This window comes from Caretta caretta, chromosome 7, assembly GCF_965140235.1.
Source record: "Caretta caretta isolate rCarCar2 chromosome 7, rCarCar1.hap1, whole genome shotgun sequence".
Classification (NCBI taxonomy): domain Eukaryota; kingdom Metazoa; phylum Chordata; order Testudines; family Cheloniidae; genus Caretta; species Caretta caretta.
In genome coordinates this window covers 91,448,035-91,469,859 of record NC_134212.1, presented here as the reverse complement: position 1 = coordinate 91,469,859, position 21,825 = coordinate 91,448,035, and the positions used below count along the sequence as shown (strand labels likewise).

At 46.7% G+C, this 21,825-nt stretch overlaps 1 protein-coding gene across 13 annotated transcripts in view; it reads left to right on the top strand.

The window, feature by feature from the left end:
* The window catches only part of RNLS (renalase, FAD dependent amine oxidase), a 296,512-nt gene that overhangs the window by 1,317 nt on the left and 273,370 nt on the right, over positions 1-21,825 (top strand). For 11 of the 13 annotated variants that reach the window (XR_012669383.1, XR_012669384.1, XM_048856446.2 and 8 more), the window contains exons 3-4: positions 3,207-3,349; positions 5,071-5,232. Coding sequence is in view for 11 of the 13 variants with exons in the window: in XM_048856446.2 (XP_048712403.1) it covers positions 3,207-3,349; positions 5,071-5,232 (305 nt within the window). In the remaining 2 variants the exon portion in view is untranslated. The remainder of the gene's footprint in view (positions 1-3,206; positions 3,350-5,070; positions 5,233-21,825) is intronic. The other 2 variants (XM_048856443.2, XM_048856448.2) reach the window with 1 other exon arrangement.

Genomic DNA, 21,825 nt, shown 5'->3' with positions numbered 1-21,825 from the left:
TTTCTCATCTTGGACAATTAAAAATAATCTGTGAGGTCAGTTTCGTTTGTGTTTTAGTAAGTTTCACTTTTAGTAAGTTTCACAGTTGAAATTTCAGAGGAGGGTTTATTTGTCTTAAACCAGCTGGTCAAGAGGAAGCTTTGTTTAGAAGTATGTGTGTGTGTGTGTATATATATTAGTTGGTTTTAAAAAAATCAATTCACAGTATTTAAATTTCAGGCTGTACATAAATTGACAGTACCTTTTTATATGATTTGAAATATTACTGTTAAAGTAATTGTATTATTGAATTCAAGAGACCGTTTTAGCCATTATTTTTAGTGCATTTTGTAGGTAAGTGGAATGAAGATCAGACTCAAATTAAAATAGTCTGACATTTTAAAATTAGCAGATTTACAAGTATGTGGCGTAGATATTAATTTAGATATAGTAGCACTTGTTTGATGTGAACAACCCCTGCTAGTTTTTAAGTATCAAAATGTCATCAAATGAAAGCATGTATTTTAGCGTAACAAATTTCTTAAATGGGTCCAATAAACTATAATGACAACACTGGACCAGGACTGTATTGTGATTGTCTTATTCATGCACATAGTTGAAGTTAATAGGACTGCTTATGTTCAAGTCTGTTGTAGTTTGGCCTTGGGAAAGTAACAAATAATCAAACTGCATGTACTCCTCAGCAGTGTCCTCACTAGACAAAGATGCAAAACAGTAGTAAGAAAGCAATTAAATTTCATGAAGCATGTCCTTTTGCCTGCCATGCTGTGCATTCCAGGAGTTCAGTAAACTTCTGTCATTCTTACTCATGCTGAGTGGTAATTTACTAGTCTGCCAGTCATTCCACCAATCACAGTGAAAGTATTCAAGGAATGAGGTACCACTTGGTGTAAACAACGGTGACAGAACTGGGCCTACCTAAGTAGCACAATTAAGGGAATAGTTTTGGATGGCAGAATAGAATACAGAGAACCAATTAGAGGTTTGCTTGGGCTTAAATTTTAGGCCCTGACCCAAATTCAAGCCTATTTGACCCTGCCCCCCAAACCTGAATCACCACTGCTGACTTTTGGCCCTGGAGTTGGTATGATTGCAGCTGCATTCATCACCCCTGCTGTACCATGGCTGGCTGCAGAATGAGAGACTCTGCCACTCCGACACACTCACTCCACAGCACACACAGCGCACAGGGTGGTAGAGGTGGCCAGCAGGAATGAGGATAAGAAGAGCCGAACCAAGCAGGTGGGTTTGTTTTCCGACCAGATCTGGATCTGACACTTCTCCCATTGAGTTTGGCTCGGGTTGCAGGGTTCTAAGCCAAATTCTGCCTTGAGTTACTTTATACACTGTCTGTATCCTGAGTGGAGTCAGAGGCATTACATGTGAAAAATCAAGAAAAACTTTTGGAATTTGTCCAGTTTTCCTTCTAGGCTACTGAAAATTAAAAACAAAACCTCAGACTTACAGAGTGTACTGTGCCATCAGACTAGCAATAGCATATTCGTTGAAAAGTTCTACAGGTTTTATAGAAATGTTGCTTCCCATCTTAAAAAAGCATCATATCAGGTGTCATTAAAATGGTTTTACACTGCTTTCCAAATGATAGCTTGTCTAATATATTTAAGTTATGTCTCTCTCATCTGGAGGTATTCATCTTATTGATTATCTTAGGGACCCTGCTTGACTTGGCACCTTGCCTAAGTCTCAAGGGTCTAAATGGTGAAAAAATGCCTTTTTCCAGTGGCTCTTCACTCTGTCCTTCCAAGTGAGGATCTGACCACAGAGATCCATCCAGGCTAACGTAGCTCACTGTATCTGAAAATAGCAACAGTGCAGAGACTCCAGCCTGGATAAAATACTGTAGTGTTTGCTTTGTTAGTGGTCCAGACTGCCATGAGTACATCACCTCTCTGCTGTGCTACCTCGGCTAACTCCTAATCCGCTTCCATTATCAAGTCAAGGCCTTGGGTTTGATCTTTCGTGCTGTCAATGGTTCAAGGCCCAGGTTCTCTGTCAGAGACCTCCTTAACAACTGGAAAAAAATACAGCTCAGAAAGCTGAGGGCAAAGCAAGCATGTCACAGCCAGACACACATCATTTGCAAAGGGAGGGGTTCAGCTGCGGAACAAGCTTCTAGAAGAAGTCAGGCTAATCCAGAGTTTGACCACTTTTAGCGCACATTGCAAAACCTCTTTAACAAGGCCTTCCACCATTCCAGATTTGGGGGTGAGAGGTGAAAGGGGAAAACCACACACAAATATCTATCCCAAAACAGAGCTGACTACCAGGCAGGGCAAAGAACAGAAGTCTCAATCTACTAGGAACCATGCAGACCTAATGTACCAGGGAAGTACTTAGATTTTACAATGATAGATGCTGTGGAAAACTAAGGCAGATAGTGGCTGAGTCTAATTGGAAAGTTGGGGAATCATTGATTTCCAGTGGCATGAAACTTTTTATTTCTTGCCTTATGGAACTGTGAAATATCAGACTTTAAAGATCTGATGCCTTTACTGCTATAAAAAAAAAAATTTATTACCTGGGCCAGGGTAATATTTTGGAGAGAAGGAGAAAACATACAAAAAAACCTGTTTAAAATAGGGGTGACTGTTTGAAGCTGCTCATTTGTTTGGAATATTACAATAAATCCTTAGGAGCTGGGTTAGTGGGCCAACAATGTAATGATAGGTAATTGATGATAAACTGTACAGGACATCTTTTGTAAATACCAGAGGAAACAAAGTTGCGCCTGTTAGAAGATACTCGAAGTCCAGCTCTGACATGATCTACAGCTTTCACAAGAGAAGGAAAGTGGGCAGTAAGTTAAATACTTTTAGCTCCAGACATCATTTGTCTTCCTGCCACAGTAAGTCAGAATTTCCAACTGATGTGAAACTTTCCAACAGGATTGCAATGGGGAGAGCTAGGTGGGTATATTGTCTTTCCCTTGAAAGAGACCAGTCCTTATGAAGTAGTGAAAAGTAAATATAAGGTCATTTTTATTTATGTAATTATTAGGAATACATTAATACTAAACATATATAGTTCAGCTTCAAACGCCAGTTGAATATATTATAGAAGACAAAGGTTATATAGTTTGTGTGTTATGCCAGTCTAATTGCCAGTCTAATTGCTATGGTTAACAATTAATGCTGCTGTTACTGTTCTTGCAGATAGTTAGCATGTATATTTTGTTTGATTTTTAGCTTCTACGAGGACCTTCTGGCCCATGATGTGTTGAAGCCATTGACTGCCCCTGTGGAAGGCATGGTGATGGAAGAAGGATCTCACAATTTTGTGACACCTCAGGGAATCTCTTCAATTGTCAAGCATTATTTAACAGAGTCAGGTAGTCTTTAGACATCTTGTGTAATTAAGAACTCTCCGATAATTATCCTTCCTTTGATCAACAAGGAGTGACCCAGGCTCCCACCCACCTCTTGAAACTACTGTCACTTGAATGTGATAGAAAGTTTTCCCTTGCACCCCAGGCTTAGTATACCCTCTGGAAAGGGGTCTGAATGCAGTGACACTGCACTGCTCTCATGTCCTTTGGTCAAGGAAGCTTGGTAGCTGAGTGTAGGATTTGTATATGTGAGACTTCGCATGATGGATTGGAAAGCATGCCTTATAGAGATGGACTCCAGGAACTCAGTCCTTTTAGCTGAACAAAGTGAGGATTAAGGGGTGACTTGATGAGTCTGTAAGTGCCTACATGGGGAACAAGTATTTGACAATGGGTTCTTCAATCTGGCAGACAAAGTTATAACAAGAGCCAGCAGCTGGAAGTTGAAGCTAGACAAATTCAGATGGGAAACAAAGTAGTGAAGGTAACTAACCATTGGAACAGTGTCCAAGGTTTTAGTGGATTCTCATATCACTGAGAATTTTGAAGTCAAAATTGGATGTTTTTTCTAAAAGATATGGACTAGTTCAAAAGAGTTCTGTGGCCTGGGTTATGCAGACTAGATCATCACAGTTGTCCCTTCTGGCCTTAGAATTTAGGAATCTGTCATGGCACACTAGCATTTTGAATGGATATGGCTTGATACAGTCTATTTGAAGCTGAAAAAGACTAGATTCTTTTTCATAAAAATATTTCATGCTGACATCTTGAAGATGTTTAAATGGGTAACGTCTAATTTGCAAAACTTTAAAAACCAAGGAAACCAAGTCTCTAATCTTGTAAGCATTTACACACATGTAATTTCAGCTGAGTGAGCAGTCCTGTTAACTTCAATGGGACTGCTGGCATGTGTACATTTATGCCCATGTTTAGGTGTTTACAGGATCGGAGGCCAAAGTTATATTTGCACTCTTTGCTTTATCAATATAGTCCAGATCCTTTAGGATAATGATAATTTTGCCATTTAATTCTGTGGGAGTAGGATCATACCTTGAGTGAGAGGTTTAGGGGGAAATTTGAGTCACATAAATCTGGAGTAACTGCATCTGACCAGAATTTGGAATTTTTAAACTAATGTATAGTATTGGTTTAAACAGTGTTCAGCTGATGATCTGGGAATCTATCAACTGACTGTAAAGCCTGGTTCTGAAAAGGAAGATTTATTAACTGTTACAACCTGTTTCAGAACATGTACTTGTGATATAAAGCTGTACTATATTTATAATTGTTTACAAAAGACTAAGGAGCAGATAACCAAGCTGATATAAACTGTCATAGCAGCATTGCTGTTTTTCTTTGAAAAGCAGTGGAATTTGAGGGTTTTGTTACAGTATTTAGTGTGTGTTCTACCTCTCCATGTTGAGATAGTTATTAATATTAACACTTTTTTCATCTGTTGATGTTGCAAATCTGTTATAATTGTGATCATAATTCATTAAGTTTTTACGCCCCAGTCCTGCTAACACTTAGGCATGTATTTTAATCATGTGAGTAGTTCCACTGATGGAAATGGGACAGATTAGGTGCTTAAAGTTAAGCACATGCTTAGCTGTTTGTAGGACCAGGACCATAGTTTTGATTACTTGTGGAAGTTATTCTGATATTATGCATGTTCTCTACTATCTGATACAGAATTGTATGTATTAAACTATTCTTTTTTGAAGCAGGTGCAGATGTCTTCTATGAACACCATGTAACACAGATCTGCCTCAGAGGGGGGAAATGGGAGGTCTGCAAGAAAACAGGATCCCCAGAACAGTTTGACATAGTTGTTCTCACAATACCTGTTCCACAGATTCTTCAACTTCAAGGTGACATTGTGAACAGTAAGTCTTCCTACAATAAGTATTTAACACAGAATAATAATTTATAGTATGCTATAGCAAAGAACCTGTGAGTTTGTGACCAGTTCTTATTTCAGAAAGAAGGAAATATTTTGTGGATGCTGTAAATCAAGTAGGGGTGCATTGTCCAATAAACATCAGATTATGTTTTTACAGGCAATATCTTAACTGAAACCCAGTTTTCGGAAGAGAAAATCTGTTCTTTTGGAAAAAATGAGAATTCTGGTCTGTAATTTTTATATTCATTAGTAAAAACTGGGACAGAGCTGTAGTAACTAGAATTTTTTGTTTGGCCCAGTGGAGGAGAAGAGATTATTAGATTCCAAAATATAAATAGTTCCTCAGCAGTCCCCCAAGTGGCTGTTTACTGGCTTACTGCCTCCTTCAAGGCCTCTGGTTATAGGAGTAAATAAGCAGCCTTCTAACTGAGAAGCTTGTTGGGGTGAGCAATGAATACAATTTTAGTAACATCTGCAGTTTCAGGAAAAGTTTATGTTGCAATTAAACAACCGCAGATGGCCCATGTCAGCTGACTCAGCTATAGGGTTGTTTCATTGCAGGGTAGACATTCTGGCTCGGATCCTGCAAGCCCAAGTCAGCTGATACCGGCCAGCCGCAGGTGTTTAATTGCGGTGCAGACATACCCTCAGAGACATGAAGTCAAAACCAATGGTGGCCTATTGATTGACCAGGACTAGCCACTGAGGGCATACTGCCCAAATATTTTAAGTCCTCAGTTGACTCCCTGTGCACTATCGTATGCTGATCTTTAATGCACATAGATGACTGGGACCAGACTACCTTAGAGACTGCCTCTCTTTTCACTGCCTACAAAACAGTGAATATCAGAGACATTAGCTACCTGTGTCCAGAGTGAAATAGTAGAAGCAAAGGGTGCAGCTACTGCTAGGCTGTGGAATAGAGCAGGGCAGAAAAATTTGGCAAATAGTAAATTTCCTGAAGAAAAAAAAAAAGCAGCATTTTTCAATGCACTGAAACCTTTTGCTGGTTTCTTGTGTTGAATTCAATGAATAGCTTTGGCTGAGGAAAAAAAACTGAAAACAAGAATTTCAGAAATGTTGAAACTGACCATTTAAAAAAAAATGCATTTCTAAATGAGAAAAGTCAAATCAATTCAACATTTTCAAAACCCCAAAAACGCGTTTCAGTAAGCAAACAGAATAAAATCAAACCAAAATAAATCAACTATTTGCTCAGCTCTACTGTGGAATATCCTGTCAGAGAATATTAGCATGAGCTCTAGTCTGACTGTTTCCAAGCCCTACATAAAGCTAATCCACAGTAACCGAACCTAATGAACAAAAAGGAGGGGAAGATAAGGAAAGAGCGAAGAACAAAATCTCAAGTATAAGCACCATGTCTAGAATAACAAAAGCAGAGTCCATGTCTGATGACTGGAGATAAAGAAAAATATTTTCATTCCAGTCTAATTCCAAGTGCCATTCCTTTGCTATGGGACAAATAGTGCTTTAGTGACTATGGAAGAGTCTACTCACCATAGGAGTGTCTCTCGTGGCTGGGTGGCATAGCAGCCTCTTCTTTGGTGCCCCCTGCCAACAGCCACTCCAATACTGTAACGGAGTGCCTCTTCCTTTGACTTGGCCCTCCAGCCAGGTCACTTTTAATCCTACCCCTTCCAGGGTAAACCAAGCCCAACACACCAATAGTCTGGCAACATTGAACCAGAACTTTAGCACAAACTTCGGGATTTGTGGACCTTACAGCCCTTGACTCCAGCAGCTTAACACCACACCCTAGGGGGTGTCATTAGAGAACTCAGGCCCACCTTCTACTCTGGGTTCCAGCACGAAGCAAATAAGGTCTGTTTGTTCAGATCCTCTACTATATCTTTGGGGTGCTTTTTACTAGTCCTATCTCGTTAGTCTCTTCTTCAGATCCCCAAAAAGGGGAACCAAACTAGTTATGATAACCAAAAGGTCCCAGACCAGACCAGGCCCAGCTGCCCCAAAGAGGCATTGATCTTAGCCAGGCCTTCCTTCACAAGCCTAACTCAGGAAATGCATTCCCTCTACCAGTCACATTTTACTGAGCTGAGCCTTTCCTCTTTATCTCCTCCCTCCAGGCTTGATGCCTTACACAGGTGTAATGGGGTGGGGCTGATTGGGCTCACAGGCTCTCACTATTAACCCTTTTCAGTCAGTGTGGGGTCTGTGTACCCCATCTCAGTGACCACCTCTGCCATTCATGACTTTATATACTCTCTCATAATTCCTCTTACCATACATAATTCCCCTTTACCAAACTAAATAATCCTGTTCTCTTTAACTCTCATTTGGAGGAGATCACTTCTAATTGTCAACATAAACAACATCATGATTCTAATCATTTTTGTAGCCCACATGTAGACCTCTTGTTTTATTAAATAAAGTTGTTTTGTTTGAATATTTAGGTTTGAATGTGGGTTTTTTAAATACAAAGTTATACTGATGGTAGTTAAAACAACAACAAAAAACCTGGCTAAGACAAGTCACTAACCTAGCCATGGACTTTAGGCGTTTGCTAAAAAGAGTACAGTGATATTTTAATAATTTGGAGTAGATTAGAAATGGGGTATAGATCAGAGAGAGGAAGAAGGACTTTGTCTATATAATAATATCACTATAGAGAAATACAATAAAGTGACTCTTTGACTCGAGAGAAAGAAAAGGTGAGATATCAAAAATTTGGAGTAAGTTGGTTGGGAGGCCAACATTCCCAAGAGAGTGCTCCAACAGTCATGGTATTTTCTGTGTAATTAAGAAGAAAGTGTAGTGGAAAGTGTGTGTGAAGATTGTCAGTCATCTGTAGTGGATAAATTGATGTATGGCCAAAAACAGTTCTGCTGTCAAACTACTGGCTGTATTTGGAAACAGTGTTTTCACAATAAGTCAAGTTATTTTTTTTTTTAACTGAAGGAATATCTCAGGTGGAGTGAAAAATAAGGGGAGTAGAAAGAAGGTGTAAGATAAACATGAACATTGCTAGTATATATTTATCAGGACTGGGCATGCAAGCCAGTGCTGGTTTAAAATTGGGTTTGAAGAGTGCTGGGTGATGAACCAGGGTTCACAGGCATTAAGTACCATATAAGCTATAACTGCCATCTACTGGTTAGGCTGAAATGGTTTTTCAAAGTAAATTGAGTTGGTGTTCAATTTTACATGGACAGAATATCTGGTAAAAGAATATACAAATAAAGAATCAAAGTCTATTTTCTGTACTAACACACACGTTATTTATGTAGACTCCCCCAACTGGATAGGACACTAGACTCGTGTCTCTTAGTTGGATGAGTTGCAAATGTTCAGTTCACAGGTTTTTGAGTACAAGTGAATGTGTGTTTGTGGTGGTTTCAACAATATGTTTAATGACCTCAGCGTGACCGTGGATTTTTCTCTAATCAGCAGAAGAAGGCACTTGTCCTCGCAGCAGTCAGTTGAGCCAAACCTATGTCAGGGCTTGAGTGACCAGACAGTAAGTGTGAAAAATCGGGACAGGGAGTGGGGGTAATAGGAGCTTATATTGTTATACCAATAAAATAAAAACCAGCAGGATCTTATTAAAGGGGAAAAGGCAAAATGCCACATTATTGTGACTATAGAAAGAATCATAGTAAGCAGTTAGTTATAGCTATAACATTCCATTCAATTTCATATTTATTCACACATTCATACACACACACACACACACACACACACTCAGGTTCTGCAAGGTTGTTATCATAGTTACCAGCCTTAGAGTTGCTCATGCCAAGCCACTGGCCAGGTGGCCTGGACATGAGGACGGAGCAGGGCCTTGTCAGATGCTCACCTGATGCTCCTGGAAGTTGGTTTGCAGAATCAGACCCCAAAGTTCTCACTTTCTAGAGTCCATTTTTATAGGAATTTATTCCTATGCCAGTCTGTGGGAATTGCTTCATCATGCTGTTGCTGAATCAGTCAGCAGATGGCACACTCCTGACGGCTCTGTGCTGCCAGATGTTATCTTGTTCTTTGGTTTTCCCATCCTTGAGGCTGTTGGGTGGATTCCAGTCTGCCCTCCGGGGGTCCTCTGGTTATTTCCACTTGACGCCTTCTTCAGCCGATGGACACTGGATTCTTAGGCTGGCACCTCCCTGATCATTCAGTTATTATCCACACCAAGCATCCATCCACATACATCCTCTATCTCTATTTTAATCATAATTGTTAACAAAGCAAGATGAATACAACAAAAGGGCGGGGAGTCTCTGGGTGCTCTTTCTGTTTTTACAGAGTATTGCTTTGAGTCTCTCTCTGTGTGAGTAGTTGTTGTTACAAAGAATTGCTTTGAGAACAGACTCTGTCTTAGAATGTACTAACACAATTAGCTGCTTGCAAGTTTCAAAGTGTAGTGTCTGTTCTCATCAGTTTAATCTCTTTTGATGAACACTTGCAACACCTGCTCTGAAGATGGATTCTCCTGCTGCCATTTTTGAAAAAATTGATGCTGCTTTGAAGATGTATTCTGCTGCTGGTACTTTGGAAGGAAATCCTCTCTCTGCTCCTGAGACATCCCCAGCTGCACCGTGTACCACCACTGCTGCTGCTCCACAGAAGGTCTCTTGGACAATGACTACAAAGAAGATCCTAGGTGCCTCCAGGACATTGCAGACCAGCAGCATGAAGGGGAAGAACGGTGGCTGCTCGAAGGACCCCCTCCGAGATGCTGTTCCAGTAAGATCCTGCATCCTGAGGCCAGCCTGTCAGGACATCACAACCATCACAATATCTCCCCCGCTCCCCAGCAGCACCAGCCGCCGAGGGACAGCCCCCCCCGCCTTACAGCAGCTGCCGACGGAGAGCCCCCCCGCTCTCCAGCAACACCAGCTGGCAATGGAGAACCCCCCCACTCTGCAGCTGCAAGGTGTTCTGAGGCGACCACGTCCCACCCCCGCAGCTGCCCAGGTCCCTGACGCTGGTGGTGCTCTCGCTGCTCTACACACCATCAAGAGAGGAATCTCCATAGATGGGACCAGCATCTCTCCAGAGACCACCCAGAGGGATCCCAGGACCTTGCCGGATGCCCGCCCAGCTGGACCTTTCGACCCAAGCGCCCACACCAGGATGAACCAGACAGCAATACCGCTGATGCTGCTGGAACCACCCTTCTGCAAGGTAATGAGGACACCATCTACCTGCAGTACCCCCTCTCTGCGGACGTGCTCATCTGCGGACGTGCTCTCCGCCCTGAAGCTTCTCACGAACAAGGTCAGCTCCCAGACTACTGCACTGGGCAGCACAGCATGGGGAGGAGGTGACCAGCCCTCTGTGGAGAAAGAAGTGGTTTGGGACTATTTAGAAAAGCTGGACGAGCACAAGTCCAAGGGGCCGGATGTGCTGCATCCGAGAGTGCTAAAGGAGTTGGCGGATGTGATTGCAGAGCCATTGGCCATTATCTTTGAAAACTCATGGTGATCGGGGGAAGTCCCGGACGACTGGAAAAAGGCTAATGTAGTGCCCATCTTTAAAAAAGGGAAGAAGGAGGATCCTGGGAACTGCAGGCCAGTTAGCCTCACCTCAGTCCCTGGAAAAATCAAGGAGCAGGTCCTCAAGGAATCAATTCTGAAGCACTTAGAGGAGAGGAAAGTGATCAGGAACAGTCAGCATAGATTCACCAAGGGCAAGTCATGCCTGACTAATCTAATTGCCTTCTATGATGAGATAACTGGCTCCGTGGATGAGGGGAAAGCGGTGGACGTGTTGTTCCTTGACTTTAGCAAAGCTTTTGACACGGTCTCCCACAGTATTCTTGCCAGCAAGTTAAAGAAGTATGGGCTGGATCAATGGACTATGAGGTGGATAGAAAGTTGGCTAGATTGTTGGGCTCAACGGATAGTGATCAATGGCTCCGTGTCTAGTTGGCAGCCAGTATCAAGTGGAGTGCCCCAAGGGTCGGTCCTGGGGCCGGTTTTGATCAATATCTTCATAAATGATCTGGAGGATGGTGTGGATTGCACCCTCAGCAAGTTTGCAGATGACACTAAACTGGGAGGAGAGGTAGATACTCTGGAGGGTAGGGATAGGATACAGAGGGCCCTCGACAAATTAGAGGCTTGGGCCAAAAGAAATCTGATGAGGTTCAACAAGGACAAGTGCAGAGTCCTGCACTTAGGACGGAAGAATCCCATGCACCGCTATAGACTAGGGACCGAATGGCTCGGCAGCAGTCCAGCAGAAAAAGACCTGGGGTTACAGTGGACGAGAAGCTGGATATGAGTCAACAGTGTGCCCTTGTTGCCAAGAAGGCCAATGGCATTTTGGGATGTATATGTAGGGGCATTGCCAGCAGATCGAGGGACGTGATCGTTCCCCTCTATTTGACATTGGTGAGGCCTCATCTGGAGTACAGTGTCCAGTTTTGGGCCCCACACTACAAGAAGGATGTGGAAAAATTGGAAAGAGTCCAGCGGAGGGCAACAAAAATGATTAGGAGACTGGAGCACATGACTTATGAGGAGAGGCTGAGGGAACTGGGATTGTTTAGTCTGCGGAAGAGAAGAATGAGGGGGGATTTGATAGCTGCTTTCAATTACCTGAAAGGGGGTTCCAAAGAGGATGGATCTAGACTGTTCTCAGTGGTAGCTGATGACAGAACAAGAACAATGGTCTCAAGTTGCAGTGGGGGAGGTCTAGGTTGGATATTAGGAAAAACTTTTTCACTAGGAGGGTGGTGAAACACTGGAATGCGTTACTTAGGGAGGTGGTGGAATCTCCTTTCTTAGAAGTTTTTAAGGTCAGGCTTGACAAAGGCCTGGCTGGGATGATTTAGTTGGGGATTGGTCCTGCTTTGAGCAGGGGGTTGGACTAGATGACCTCCTGAGGTCCCTTCCAAACCCGATATTCTATGATTCCACCTCCTCGGTGGCGTCACCAGCCACCTGAAGAGATGCCACAGCAAGCGGGTCGCCTTCAGCTGTGCCCTCTGCAGCCTGCCCTTCGAGACGCAGAAGCAATGCAAAACGCACCAAGTCATCTGCAGAAAACGCCTCAAGGGAATAACACAGTCTCCTGCCCCGGCTCCCAGCCCTTCTGCTGCGCGCCGGCCCGCTGCTCCTGAGCCTCAACAAAGAAAAGTGATCTTGCAAGCTGCTGTCAAGAAGCCTGCCCCCGTCGCCAGGCCAGTGGAACGGGATGCTGCGATCAAGAAGGTACCTGCTGCCTCTGGGAACATCACCCAGGTCCTCACCAGCAGGAGGCCCGTCTCACCCTCTCATGTCGCCAAGCAAATCTCCATACTGAGATGACTCAGTGCTACCTTGCCACCTGTCCAGCACGTCCCTATCCCCAGAAGGATCAGCGCCCCACCACGCATAGCTGCTCGAGATCCTGTCGCCGGACGAGCCAGCGCCACCCCTCAGACCGCCCTGTGAACTCCAACCGCCGGAGGAGCCAGAGCCTCACCTCAGACCACCCTATGAGCTCCAGCAGCCAGAGGAGCCAGCGCCAAGCCTCAGAGCACGCTGAGAGCTCCAGACGTTACTGGAGGAACCAGCCCAGCAGCCACAGCAAAGCACCGGGCCTTCATCGCCAGACAGCCCAGCACGGCCCCCAAGTCCATTGTGCGGGACACTGCCTATGGGAGATCTCACGCTCCAGCAGTAACCACCCAGGCAGCAGCCACTCACAGAAGGACCAGCGGTGTCCCAGCAACCCCCGAGCCAGACCGCGTCTCTCCAACCACTAGCAACGCCAACATCCCGCCAGAAATCCTGCCCCAGCACCCAACTGAAGGGAATCCTGACCCACGAGATAGACGGCAGGCCGACCACGCAGGCTTTGAGCCTGCACCACATGAGATCGAGGACCATGCGGGCCAGCAGCCGATGGTGAGGGCTGCCACTCTGTGGCAGACTGCCTGGACCGAGGAGCTACAAGCGGCAGCTTCCTTTGACGAATTCGACCTCCTCGTAGACAGGCTCACCCAAGGCCTGTCTGCGGAAATCGCTCCCAGGAGAAGTTCGAACCAGGAGAACGCCCCGCCTGCCCACAGAACGCCTGCTCCAAACCACAACACCACCACCGGGGAGCCAGAAGTAGAGACGTCAGCTGCCGCTACGATCCAGCAGCGGCTTCAAGGATCCAAAAGCTGTACTGGGCAAACCGCTCCAAGGCCATGAGGGAGATCCTAGATGAGCCCTCACCCTACTGCACGATCCCATCTGAGAATCTCTACAGCTACTTCAAGGATGTATTCGACCGCATAGCCTGGAATGACTCGCAGCACCCAGAGTGCCTCTGCCCCCTGCCCCGTGTCGATGAAGCAGGTGTCCTGGAAACTGACTATACGCCCAAGGAAGTGATGGCCAGACTCTCAAAAACAAAAAACACAGCTCCTGGGAAAGACGGCATACCCTACAGCTCCTTGAAAAAGCAAGATCCCGGCTGCCTGGTCCTCGCCATCTTCAACCAGTGCAACCGATTCTGCCGGACTCCCAGCTCCTGGAAGAAGACCATGATGGTACTGGTGTACAAGAAGGGCGAGCCGGAGGACCCCAGCAACTGGAGGCCCATCTCCCTCTGCTCCATGATGTACAAGCTCTATGCCAGCTGCCTGGTGTCGAGGATCACGGAGTGGTCGGTGAGTGGGGGAGCCATCAGTGCCATCCAGAAAGGCTTCATGTCCTGTGAGCGCTGCTATGAACACAACTTTATCCTCCAAGCCACCATCGAAATGGCCAGAAGGGTGCTGAGGCAGTGCACGGTAGCGTGGCTCGACCTGGCTAACGCCTTTGGGTCCATGCCCCACCACCACATCTTTGCCACGCTCCAGGAATTTGGGATGCCAGAGAACTTCCTTCATGTGATCCGAGAGGTGTACAAGGGATGCAGCACCACCATTCGCTCGGTTGAAGGGGAGACTGCCGAGATCCCAATCCGGAGTGGAGTTAAGCAGGGCTATCCCCTCAGCCCCATCATCTTTAACCTTGCCATGGAGCCATTGCTGCGAGCGATCTCCAGTGGCACAGATGGCTTCAACCTCCACCGTGAAAGGATGAGCGTCCTGGCTTACTTGGATGACCTGGTCCTGTCCGCAGACGACCCAGAGAACCTTCAACGTATGCTAAATGCCAGCAGTTGAGCTGCCGATTGGATGGGGCTCCGCTTCAATGCAAAGAAGTGCGCAGCTCTCCACATGGACGGCAGCAAAAGGGAGTCGGTGTAGACGACAGGGTTCCAGATCCAGGGCAAGTTTGTCATCCACCTGGTAGAGGGGCAGGCGTACCAGCACCTCGGCATGCTGACGAGTTTCCGTGTCTGGCAGACACCCGAGAACACCATCCAGATGAACTTGCAGAATGCCGCCAAGATTGACACCTCCCTGCTAGCACCGTGGCAGAAGATAACCGCCCTGAACACCTTCCTGATCCCCTGCATCTCGTTCGTCCTAAGGGGATCCGCCGTGGCGAATGTACCCCTCAACAAGGCAGACAAGATCATCCGGCAGTTGGTGAAGAAGTGGCTGTTCCTTCCCCAGAGAGCCAGCAACGAGCTGGTCTACATTGCTCACAGGCACGATGGTGCCAACGTCCCCTGCATGGGTGACCTGTGTGACATCGCGATGATCACCCACGCCTTTCGCCTGCTGACGTGTCCCGACTCCATGGTAAGGAACATCGCGGCAAATGTCCTCCATGACTCAACAAAGAAGTGGATCGGCAGAGCCCCCTCCAACCAAGACACCGCCACCTTCCTGAGCAGTTCCCTGGATGGCGAATTCGGATGGGACGGGCGCGACATCGCTTCACTGTGGTCCTGCGCTCGCAATGCCATGCGTTGCCTGGGGAAGCGCATCGGCTGCCGCTGGGAGTGATGCGAGGAGCACCAGGAGCTGGGAGTCCTGGTGCCGCAGATCAGGTCCGACGACAATGCCATCATCACCCCGAGCACCAGGAGCATGCTGGAGAGAACCCTGAAGGCAGCCATCCACTCGCTTTACATGGAAACCCTGAAGTGTAAACCGGACCAGGGTAAAGCCTTCGAACTGACCAGCAAGTGGGATGCCAGCAACCACTTCCTTGCCGGGGGCGGCTTCACCCGTTTCACCGACTGGCAGTTCATCCACCGTGCCCGGCTTAACTGCGTCCCACTCAACGGTGACGTCCGCCACGGGAACCGAGACAAGTGTTGCAGGAAATGCAGCTACTCCGAGACCCTGTCCAGAGCCTGGCAGCTGTGCCACAACACCATCCAGAACTGCCTGGTGAAAGCCATCGCACCGCACCTGGGGGAGGTCGCCTTGAACTGCGCCATCCCCGGTACTGACAGCCAGTTGCGACCTGACATGGTAGTCACCGACGAGGCCCAGAAAAAGATCATCCTCATTGACGTCACAGTCTCCTTTGAGAACAGGAGCCTGGCCTTCCGTGAAGCCCGAGCTCGTAAGCTGGAAAAATATGCCCCCCCGGCCGACATCCTTAGAGCGAAGGGCTACGAGGTGCAGATGGATGCCCTGATCGTCGGAGCCCTGGGCACTTGGGACCCCTGCAACGAGCATGTGCTGTAGACCTGTGGGATCGGTCGATGCTACGCACGGCTCATGTGGCACCTCATGGTCTTGGACACCATCCGATGGTCCCGGGACATCTACATTGAACACATCACTGGCCACCGACAGTACCAGGAGGTGTGAGCCGATATGACATCATGCATCAACTATGGGAAAGGGACTGAGAGACTTTTTCCATTGGACCATATGAACTGGAACCATAAACTCACTGAACATTAAATCCCACCAAATGAGGGTAAATCCATCCTCATCATCGTATCCACTAATTATACTCCACACCTGAACATAGCCATTATATGAACAACATACCCCCATATCTCAATGTCTGTACTTTGACCAGTTAAACTTTTACCCCCAATCGGGGAGATTGCAGATTATGTATTCCTTACGCCACCTGTTCCTAAACCAAATTTTGCACCCCTTGATAATCTGTACTTTATTCCCAGATAACCAGAAACTTCTATGCTTAAACTCTGTACTGTTTTCTTTTTACTTCAACATCATCTGTACTAACACAGTTAGCTGCTTGCAAGTTTCACACAGAGAGGGAGAGAAACAGTACCAAAAACCAAGAGACCTCTTAATTAGTAATACCCTGGAATTTAAACTATGGGGAATCAAACTCATTCGTGATTTTAATACAGAACTTCTTTAATATGATCCAACAATATAAGAAAAAGACCCAAAAATCCGGACTGTCCCTATACAATCAGGACATCTGGTCACCCTAGTCAGGGCAGCTATGGTTGCACCAAATCTGCCTGAGTAGCTGAAGAAAAGTAAAATCTAGCACCATCAACTGAAGCTGCCAGCTGGTTTGCTCTTGCAATGCTTATACTGCAGCAGAAGTAAATGTGCAGCTATAGATGTCCTTGAGAGAGGCAGAAGTGAAGACGGGGACCTTTCTGAAGGCCCACCTCACTCAAGGTTAGCAGTCTCCTTTGAGGCCACCTACTGCTTCACCAGCCATGACAATTAGTTCAGCTGTGGTGGTATATGTGGCGGCATTGTGCTGAATTACCCATGTTTCCCTGCACAGCTGTGCGGATGATTCCCCTTATCAAGGCCTGACAAAATTGTGTTCCTGGTTAGTGAATTACTCTCAAAACCTAGAGATGGTACATTTCTATTAATGTAGCGCCTAGGAGCTCTAGTCTAGTCTAGCTCAGTACCCCATTGTGCTAGGTGCTGTACAAACAGAACAAAAGACAGTCACTGCCCCAAAGACATTGCAGTCTAAGGGTATGTCTACACTATGAAATAAGTTCGATTTTATAGAAGTCGATTTTTAGGAATCAATTTTATATAGTCAATTGTGTGTGTCTCCACTAAGCGCATTAAATCAGTGGAGTGTGTCCACAGTACCGTGGCTAGCGTCGACTTTTGGAGCATTGCACTGTTGGTAGCTATCTCACAGTTCCCGCAGTCTCCGCTGCCCATTGGAATTCTGGGTTGAGCTCCCAGTGCCTGATGGGGCAAAAACGTTGTCGCGGGTGGTTTTGGGTACATTTCATCAGTTGGCCCTCCCTCCGTGAAAGCAATGGCAGAGCATCGTTTTGCACCTTTTTTCCGTGCAGACACCATACTGCTGTTAGCAGATGGTGCAGTAGGTCTGCTAACCGTTGTCGTCATCCACCGCTTCCGCTGCAACTCTGCTCTCTCGGTGCCATGAACCCACCTCGCAGGTCCTCTCGTTGTTCTGTACAAATATCTATTCTCGTGGCATTCGTTGTCATCCACCGCTTCCGCTGCAACTCTGCTTTCCTGCAGACAACATACCATGGCAAGCATGGAGGCCGCTCAGCTCACTGTTGCTGTTGTGAGCATTGTAAACACCTCGCACATTATCCTGCAGTATGTGCAGAACCTGCAAAAGCAGGCGAGGAGGCGACGATAGCGTGATCATGATAGTGTTGAGGACATGGACACAGACTTCTCTCAAAGCACGGGCCCTGGCAATTTGGACATCATGGTGGTAATGGGGCAGGTTCCTACCGTGGAACGCCGATTCTGGGCCCGGGAAACAAGCACAGACTGGTGGGACAGCATAGTGTTGCAGGTCTGGGACGATTCCCAGTGGCTGCGAAACTTTCGCTTGCGTAAGGGCACTTTCATGGAACTTTGTGACTTGCTTTTCCCTGCCCTGAAGCACAAGAATACCAAGATGCGAGCAGCCCTCGCAGTTGAGAAGCGAGTGGCGATAGCCCTCCAGAAGCTTGCAACGCCAGACAGCTACCAGTCAGTCGGGAATCAATTTGGAGTGGGCAAATCTACTGTGGGGGCTGTTGGGATCCAAGTAGCCAACGCAATCACTGAGTTACTGCTATCAAGGGTAGTGACTCTGGGAAATATGCAGGTCATAGTGGATGGATTTGCTGCAATGGGGTTCCCTAAATGTGGTGGGGAGATAGACGGAACGCATATCTCTACCTTGGCACCGGACCACCTTGGCAGCCAGTACGTAAACCGCAAGGGGTACTTTTCAATGGTGCTGCAAGCACTGGTGGATCACAACGGACTTTTCACCGACATCAGCATGGGATGGCCGGGAAAGGTGCATGACGCTCGCATCTTCAGGAACTCTGGTCTGTTTGAACAGCTGCAGGAAGGAACTTACTTCCCAGACCAGAAAATTACCGTTGGGGATGTTGAAATGCCTATAGTTATCCTTGAGGACCCAGCCTACCCCTTAATGCCCTGGCTCATGAAGCCGTACACAGGCACCCTGGACAGTAGTAAGGAGCAGTTCAACTATAGGCTGAGCAAGTGCAGAATGGTGGTAGAATGTGCATTTGGATGTTTAAAAGCTCACTGGCGCAGTTTACTGACTAAGTTAGACCTCAGCGAAACCAGTATTCCCATTGTTATTTCTGTTTGCTGTGTACTCCACAATATCTGTGAGAGTAAGGGGGAGACGTTTATGGCGGGGTGGGAGGTTGAGGCAAATCGCCTGATGGCCGATTACACACAGCCAGACACCAGGGCGATTAGAAGAGCACAACTGCGCGCCCTGCGCATCAGAGAAGCTTTGAAAACCAGTTTCATGACTGGCCAGGCTACGGTGTGACAGTTCTGTTTGTTTCTCCTTGATGAAAACCCGCCCGCTTGGTTGCCTCTACTTCCCTGTAAGCCAATCACCCTCCCTCCCTTCAATCACTGGTTTCAGAGGCAATAAAGTTATTATTGTTTCAAAATCATGCATTCTTTATTAATTCATCACACAAATAGGGGGAAAACTCGCAAGGTAGTCCGGGAGGGGTGGGTGAGGAGGGAAGCCCTGGGTGGGGTAGTGGATGAGGGAAGGACAAGGCCACACTGTACTTCAAAACTTATTGAATGCCAGCTTTCTGTTGCTTGGGCAATCCTCTGGGATGGAGTGGCTGGGTGCCTGTAGCCTCCCTCCCCACATTCTTGGGCATCTGGGTGAGGAGGATATGGAACTTGGGGAGGAGGGCAGGCAGTTATACAGGGGCTGCACCGGCGGTCTGTGCTCCTGCTGCCTTTCCTGCAGCTCCACCAGACACCTGAGCATGTCAGTTTGTTCCCCCATTAGCCTCAGCATTGCATCCTGCTTCCTCTCATCGCTCTCCTCCCTCCTCTCAATGCGTTCATTTAACACTTTTCTGGATTCTGCCATTGTTTGCCTCCACGCATTCTGCTGAGCTCTTTCAGTGCGGGAGGACTGCATGAGCTCTGAGAACATTTAATCTTGAGTGCATTTTTTTTCGCCTTCTAATCTGCGCTAGCCTCTGGGACGGAGATGATAGGGGGAGCGTAGAAACAGCAGCTGCAGGAGGGAAAAAAGGGAGAGTAGTATTTAAATGATACATTTTAGAGAACAAAGGAAAGACTATTTCACACTGAATCAAGCGATTCACATTACATAGCATATGTGCTTTTGGTACAAGGTCGCATTTTGCCTCTTATATTGAGTGCCTCCTGGTTTGGTGTGAGACATCACACGCTCGGCTGGGCAACAGAATTTGGCTTCCAGGCAGTCATGGTAAGGCAAAGGGTTTCGGCTTCTTCAGCCTTCATAACATGTGGGAACTGTTTCAAACAGCAGTACTCTCCATTCCCATACCAAACAAAGCCCTTTGGGTTGGCCATTTAAAAGGAGGGGCTGTGGTTTTGGGTGAATGTGCAGCACAACCCAACCTCCCCCTCCCCCAGTTCTCTGGGATGATCGCTTCCCCCCCACTGCATGGCTAGTATCAGGGAAGATCCCTGTCAGCCAAACACGAACAGCTCAGCATGAAAGGGCCTCCCCCCACCGCGTGGCTAACAGTGGGGATGATTTCTTTTCAGCCAAAGGCAAATAGCCCAGCAGGAACGGGCACCTCTGAATGTCCCCTTAAACAAATTTCCCATATTTCAACCAGGTGATCATGAATGATATCACTCTCCAGAGGCTAACACAGAGAGTACCTGTACCAGGAGAGCTTCATGGAGATGTCCCTGGAGGATTTCAGCTCCATCCCCAGACACGTTAACAGACTTTTCCAGTAGCTATACTGGCCGTGAATGCATCCCAAGTTTCAGGGCAAATTAATCGTTAAACACGCTTGCTTTTAAACCCTGTATTATATTTACAAAGGTACACTCACCAGAGGTGCCTTCTCCGGCTTCATGATCCGGGAGCTCGCCTTGGGAGGGTATCGGCTCCAGGGCGATGAACAGTTCCTGGCTGCTGGGGAGAAGGAATTCTCCGCTTGCCTGCTGTGTGCTATCCTCAACCTCCTCCTCCTCATCTTCCTCATCCACAAAATCCTCATCCCTGTTACGTGAGGACTCCCCCCTTGCAGGTGTCCACGGACAGTGGTGGGGAAGTGGTAGGGTCCCCCCCTAGAATTGCATGCAGCTCATCATAGAAGCAGCATGTATGGGGTCTAACCCACAGCGACCGTTTGCATCCTTTGTTTTTTGGTAGGCTTGCCTCAGCTCCTTAACTTTCATGTGGCACTGCTGTGTATCCCTGTTGTGGCCTCTGTCCATCATGCTCTTGGAGATTTTGGCAAATATACTGGCATTTTGTCTTTTTGATTGGAGTTCTGCCTGCACGGATTCTTCTCCCCATACAGTGATCACATACAGTGCCTCCCGTTCAGTCCATGCTGGAGCTCTTTTGCGATTCTGGGACTCCATGGTCACTTGTGCTGATCAGCTCGCCACGCTGGCCAAACAGGAAATGAAATTCAAAAGGGCTTTTCCTGTCTACCTGGTCAGTGTATCTGAGTTGAGAGTGCTGTCCAGAGCAGTCACAATGGAGCACTCTGGGATAGCTCCCGGAGGCCAATACCATCGAATTGCGCCCACACTACCCTAAATTCAACCCAGCGAGGTCGACTTTAGCGCTACTCCCCGGGCCAGGGAGGAGTACAGAAATCTATTTTAAGAGCCCTTTAAATTGACAAAACAGGCTTGTCATGTGGACGGGTGCAGGATTAAATCGACCTAATGCTGCTAAATTCGACATAAACTCGTAGTGTAGACCAGGGCTAAGAATCTGTTATTAGAACTGAGATTGCATGTTTTGTTTGGTGTGGAGGCATGTGTGTGTCAGCAGTGGCTGTGGAAGAGGGAACAGAGGAGGTGAAATCATAGTTGTGAATTGCAAAAGAAGAGCTTAGGATGTACCTACTGTGTTGCTGAGATATTTAGGGCTATGCTGGTGATTTATGTACCCAAGCCTTAACCGGTTTCAGTGAAGCTTTTTGTTTTAGTGGATTTAAGTTGTATAATTGTGTAAGTGCGAGGCAGGATATTTTGAAGAAAAGGAATGGTTTAGAACTAAGGCTTGAGATGCCCTTAGTTTAATTGCTCACATCGCAGGACTTTGATACACTACAAGTCAGAAACTGAAGCCAAGAGACAAAGAGAAGGCTCAGTGGCATTGTAACATTGTTACCATGGTTTCAGAGTAACAGCTGTGTTAGTTTGTATCTGCAAAAAGAACAGGAGGACTTTGGCACCTTAGAGACTAACACATTTATTTGAGCATAAGCTTTTGTGAGCTATAGCTTACTT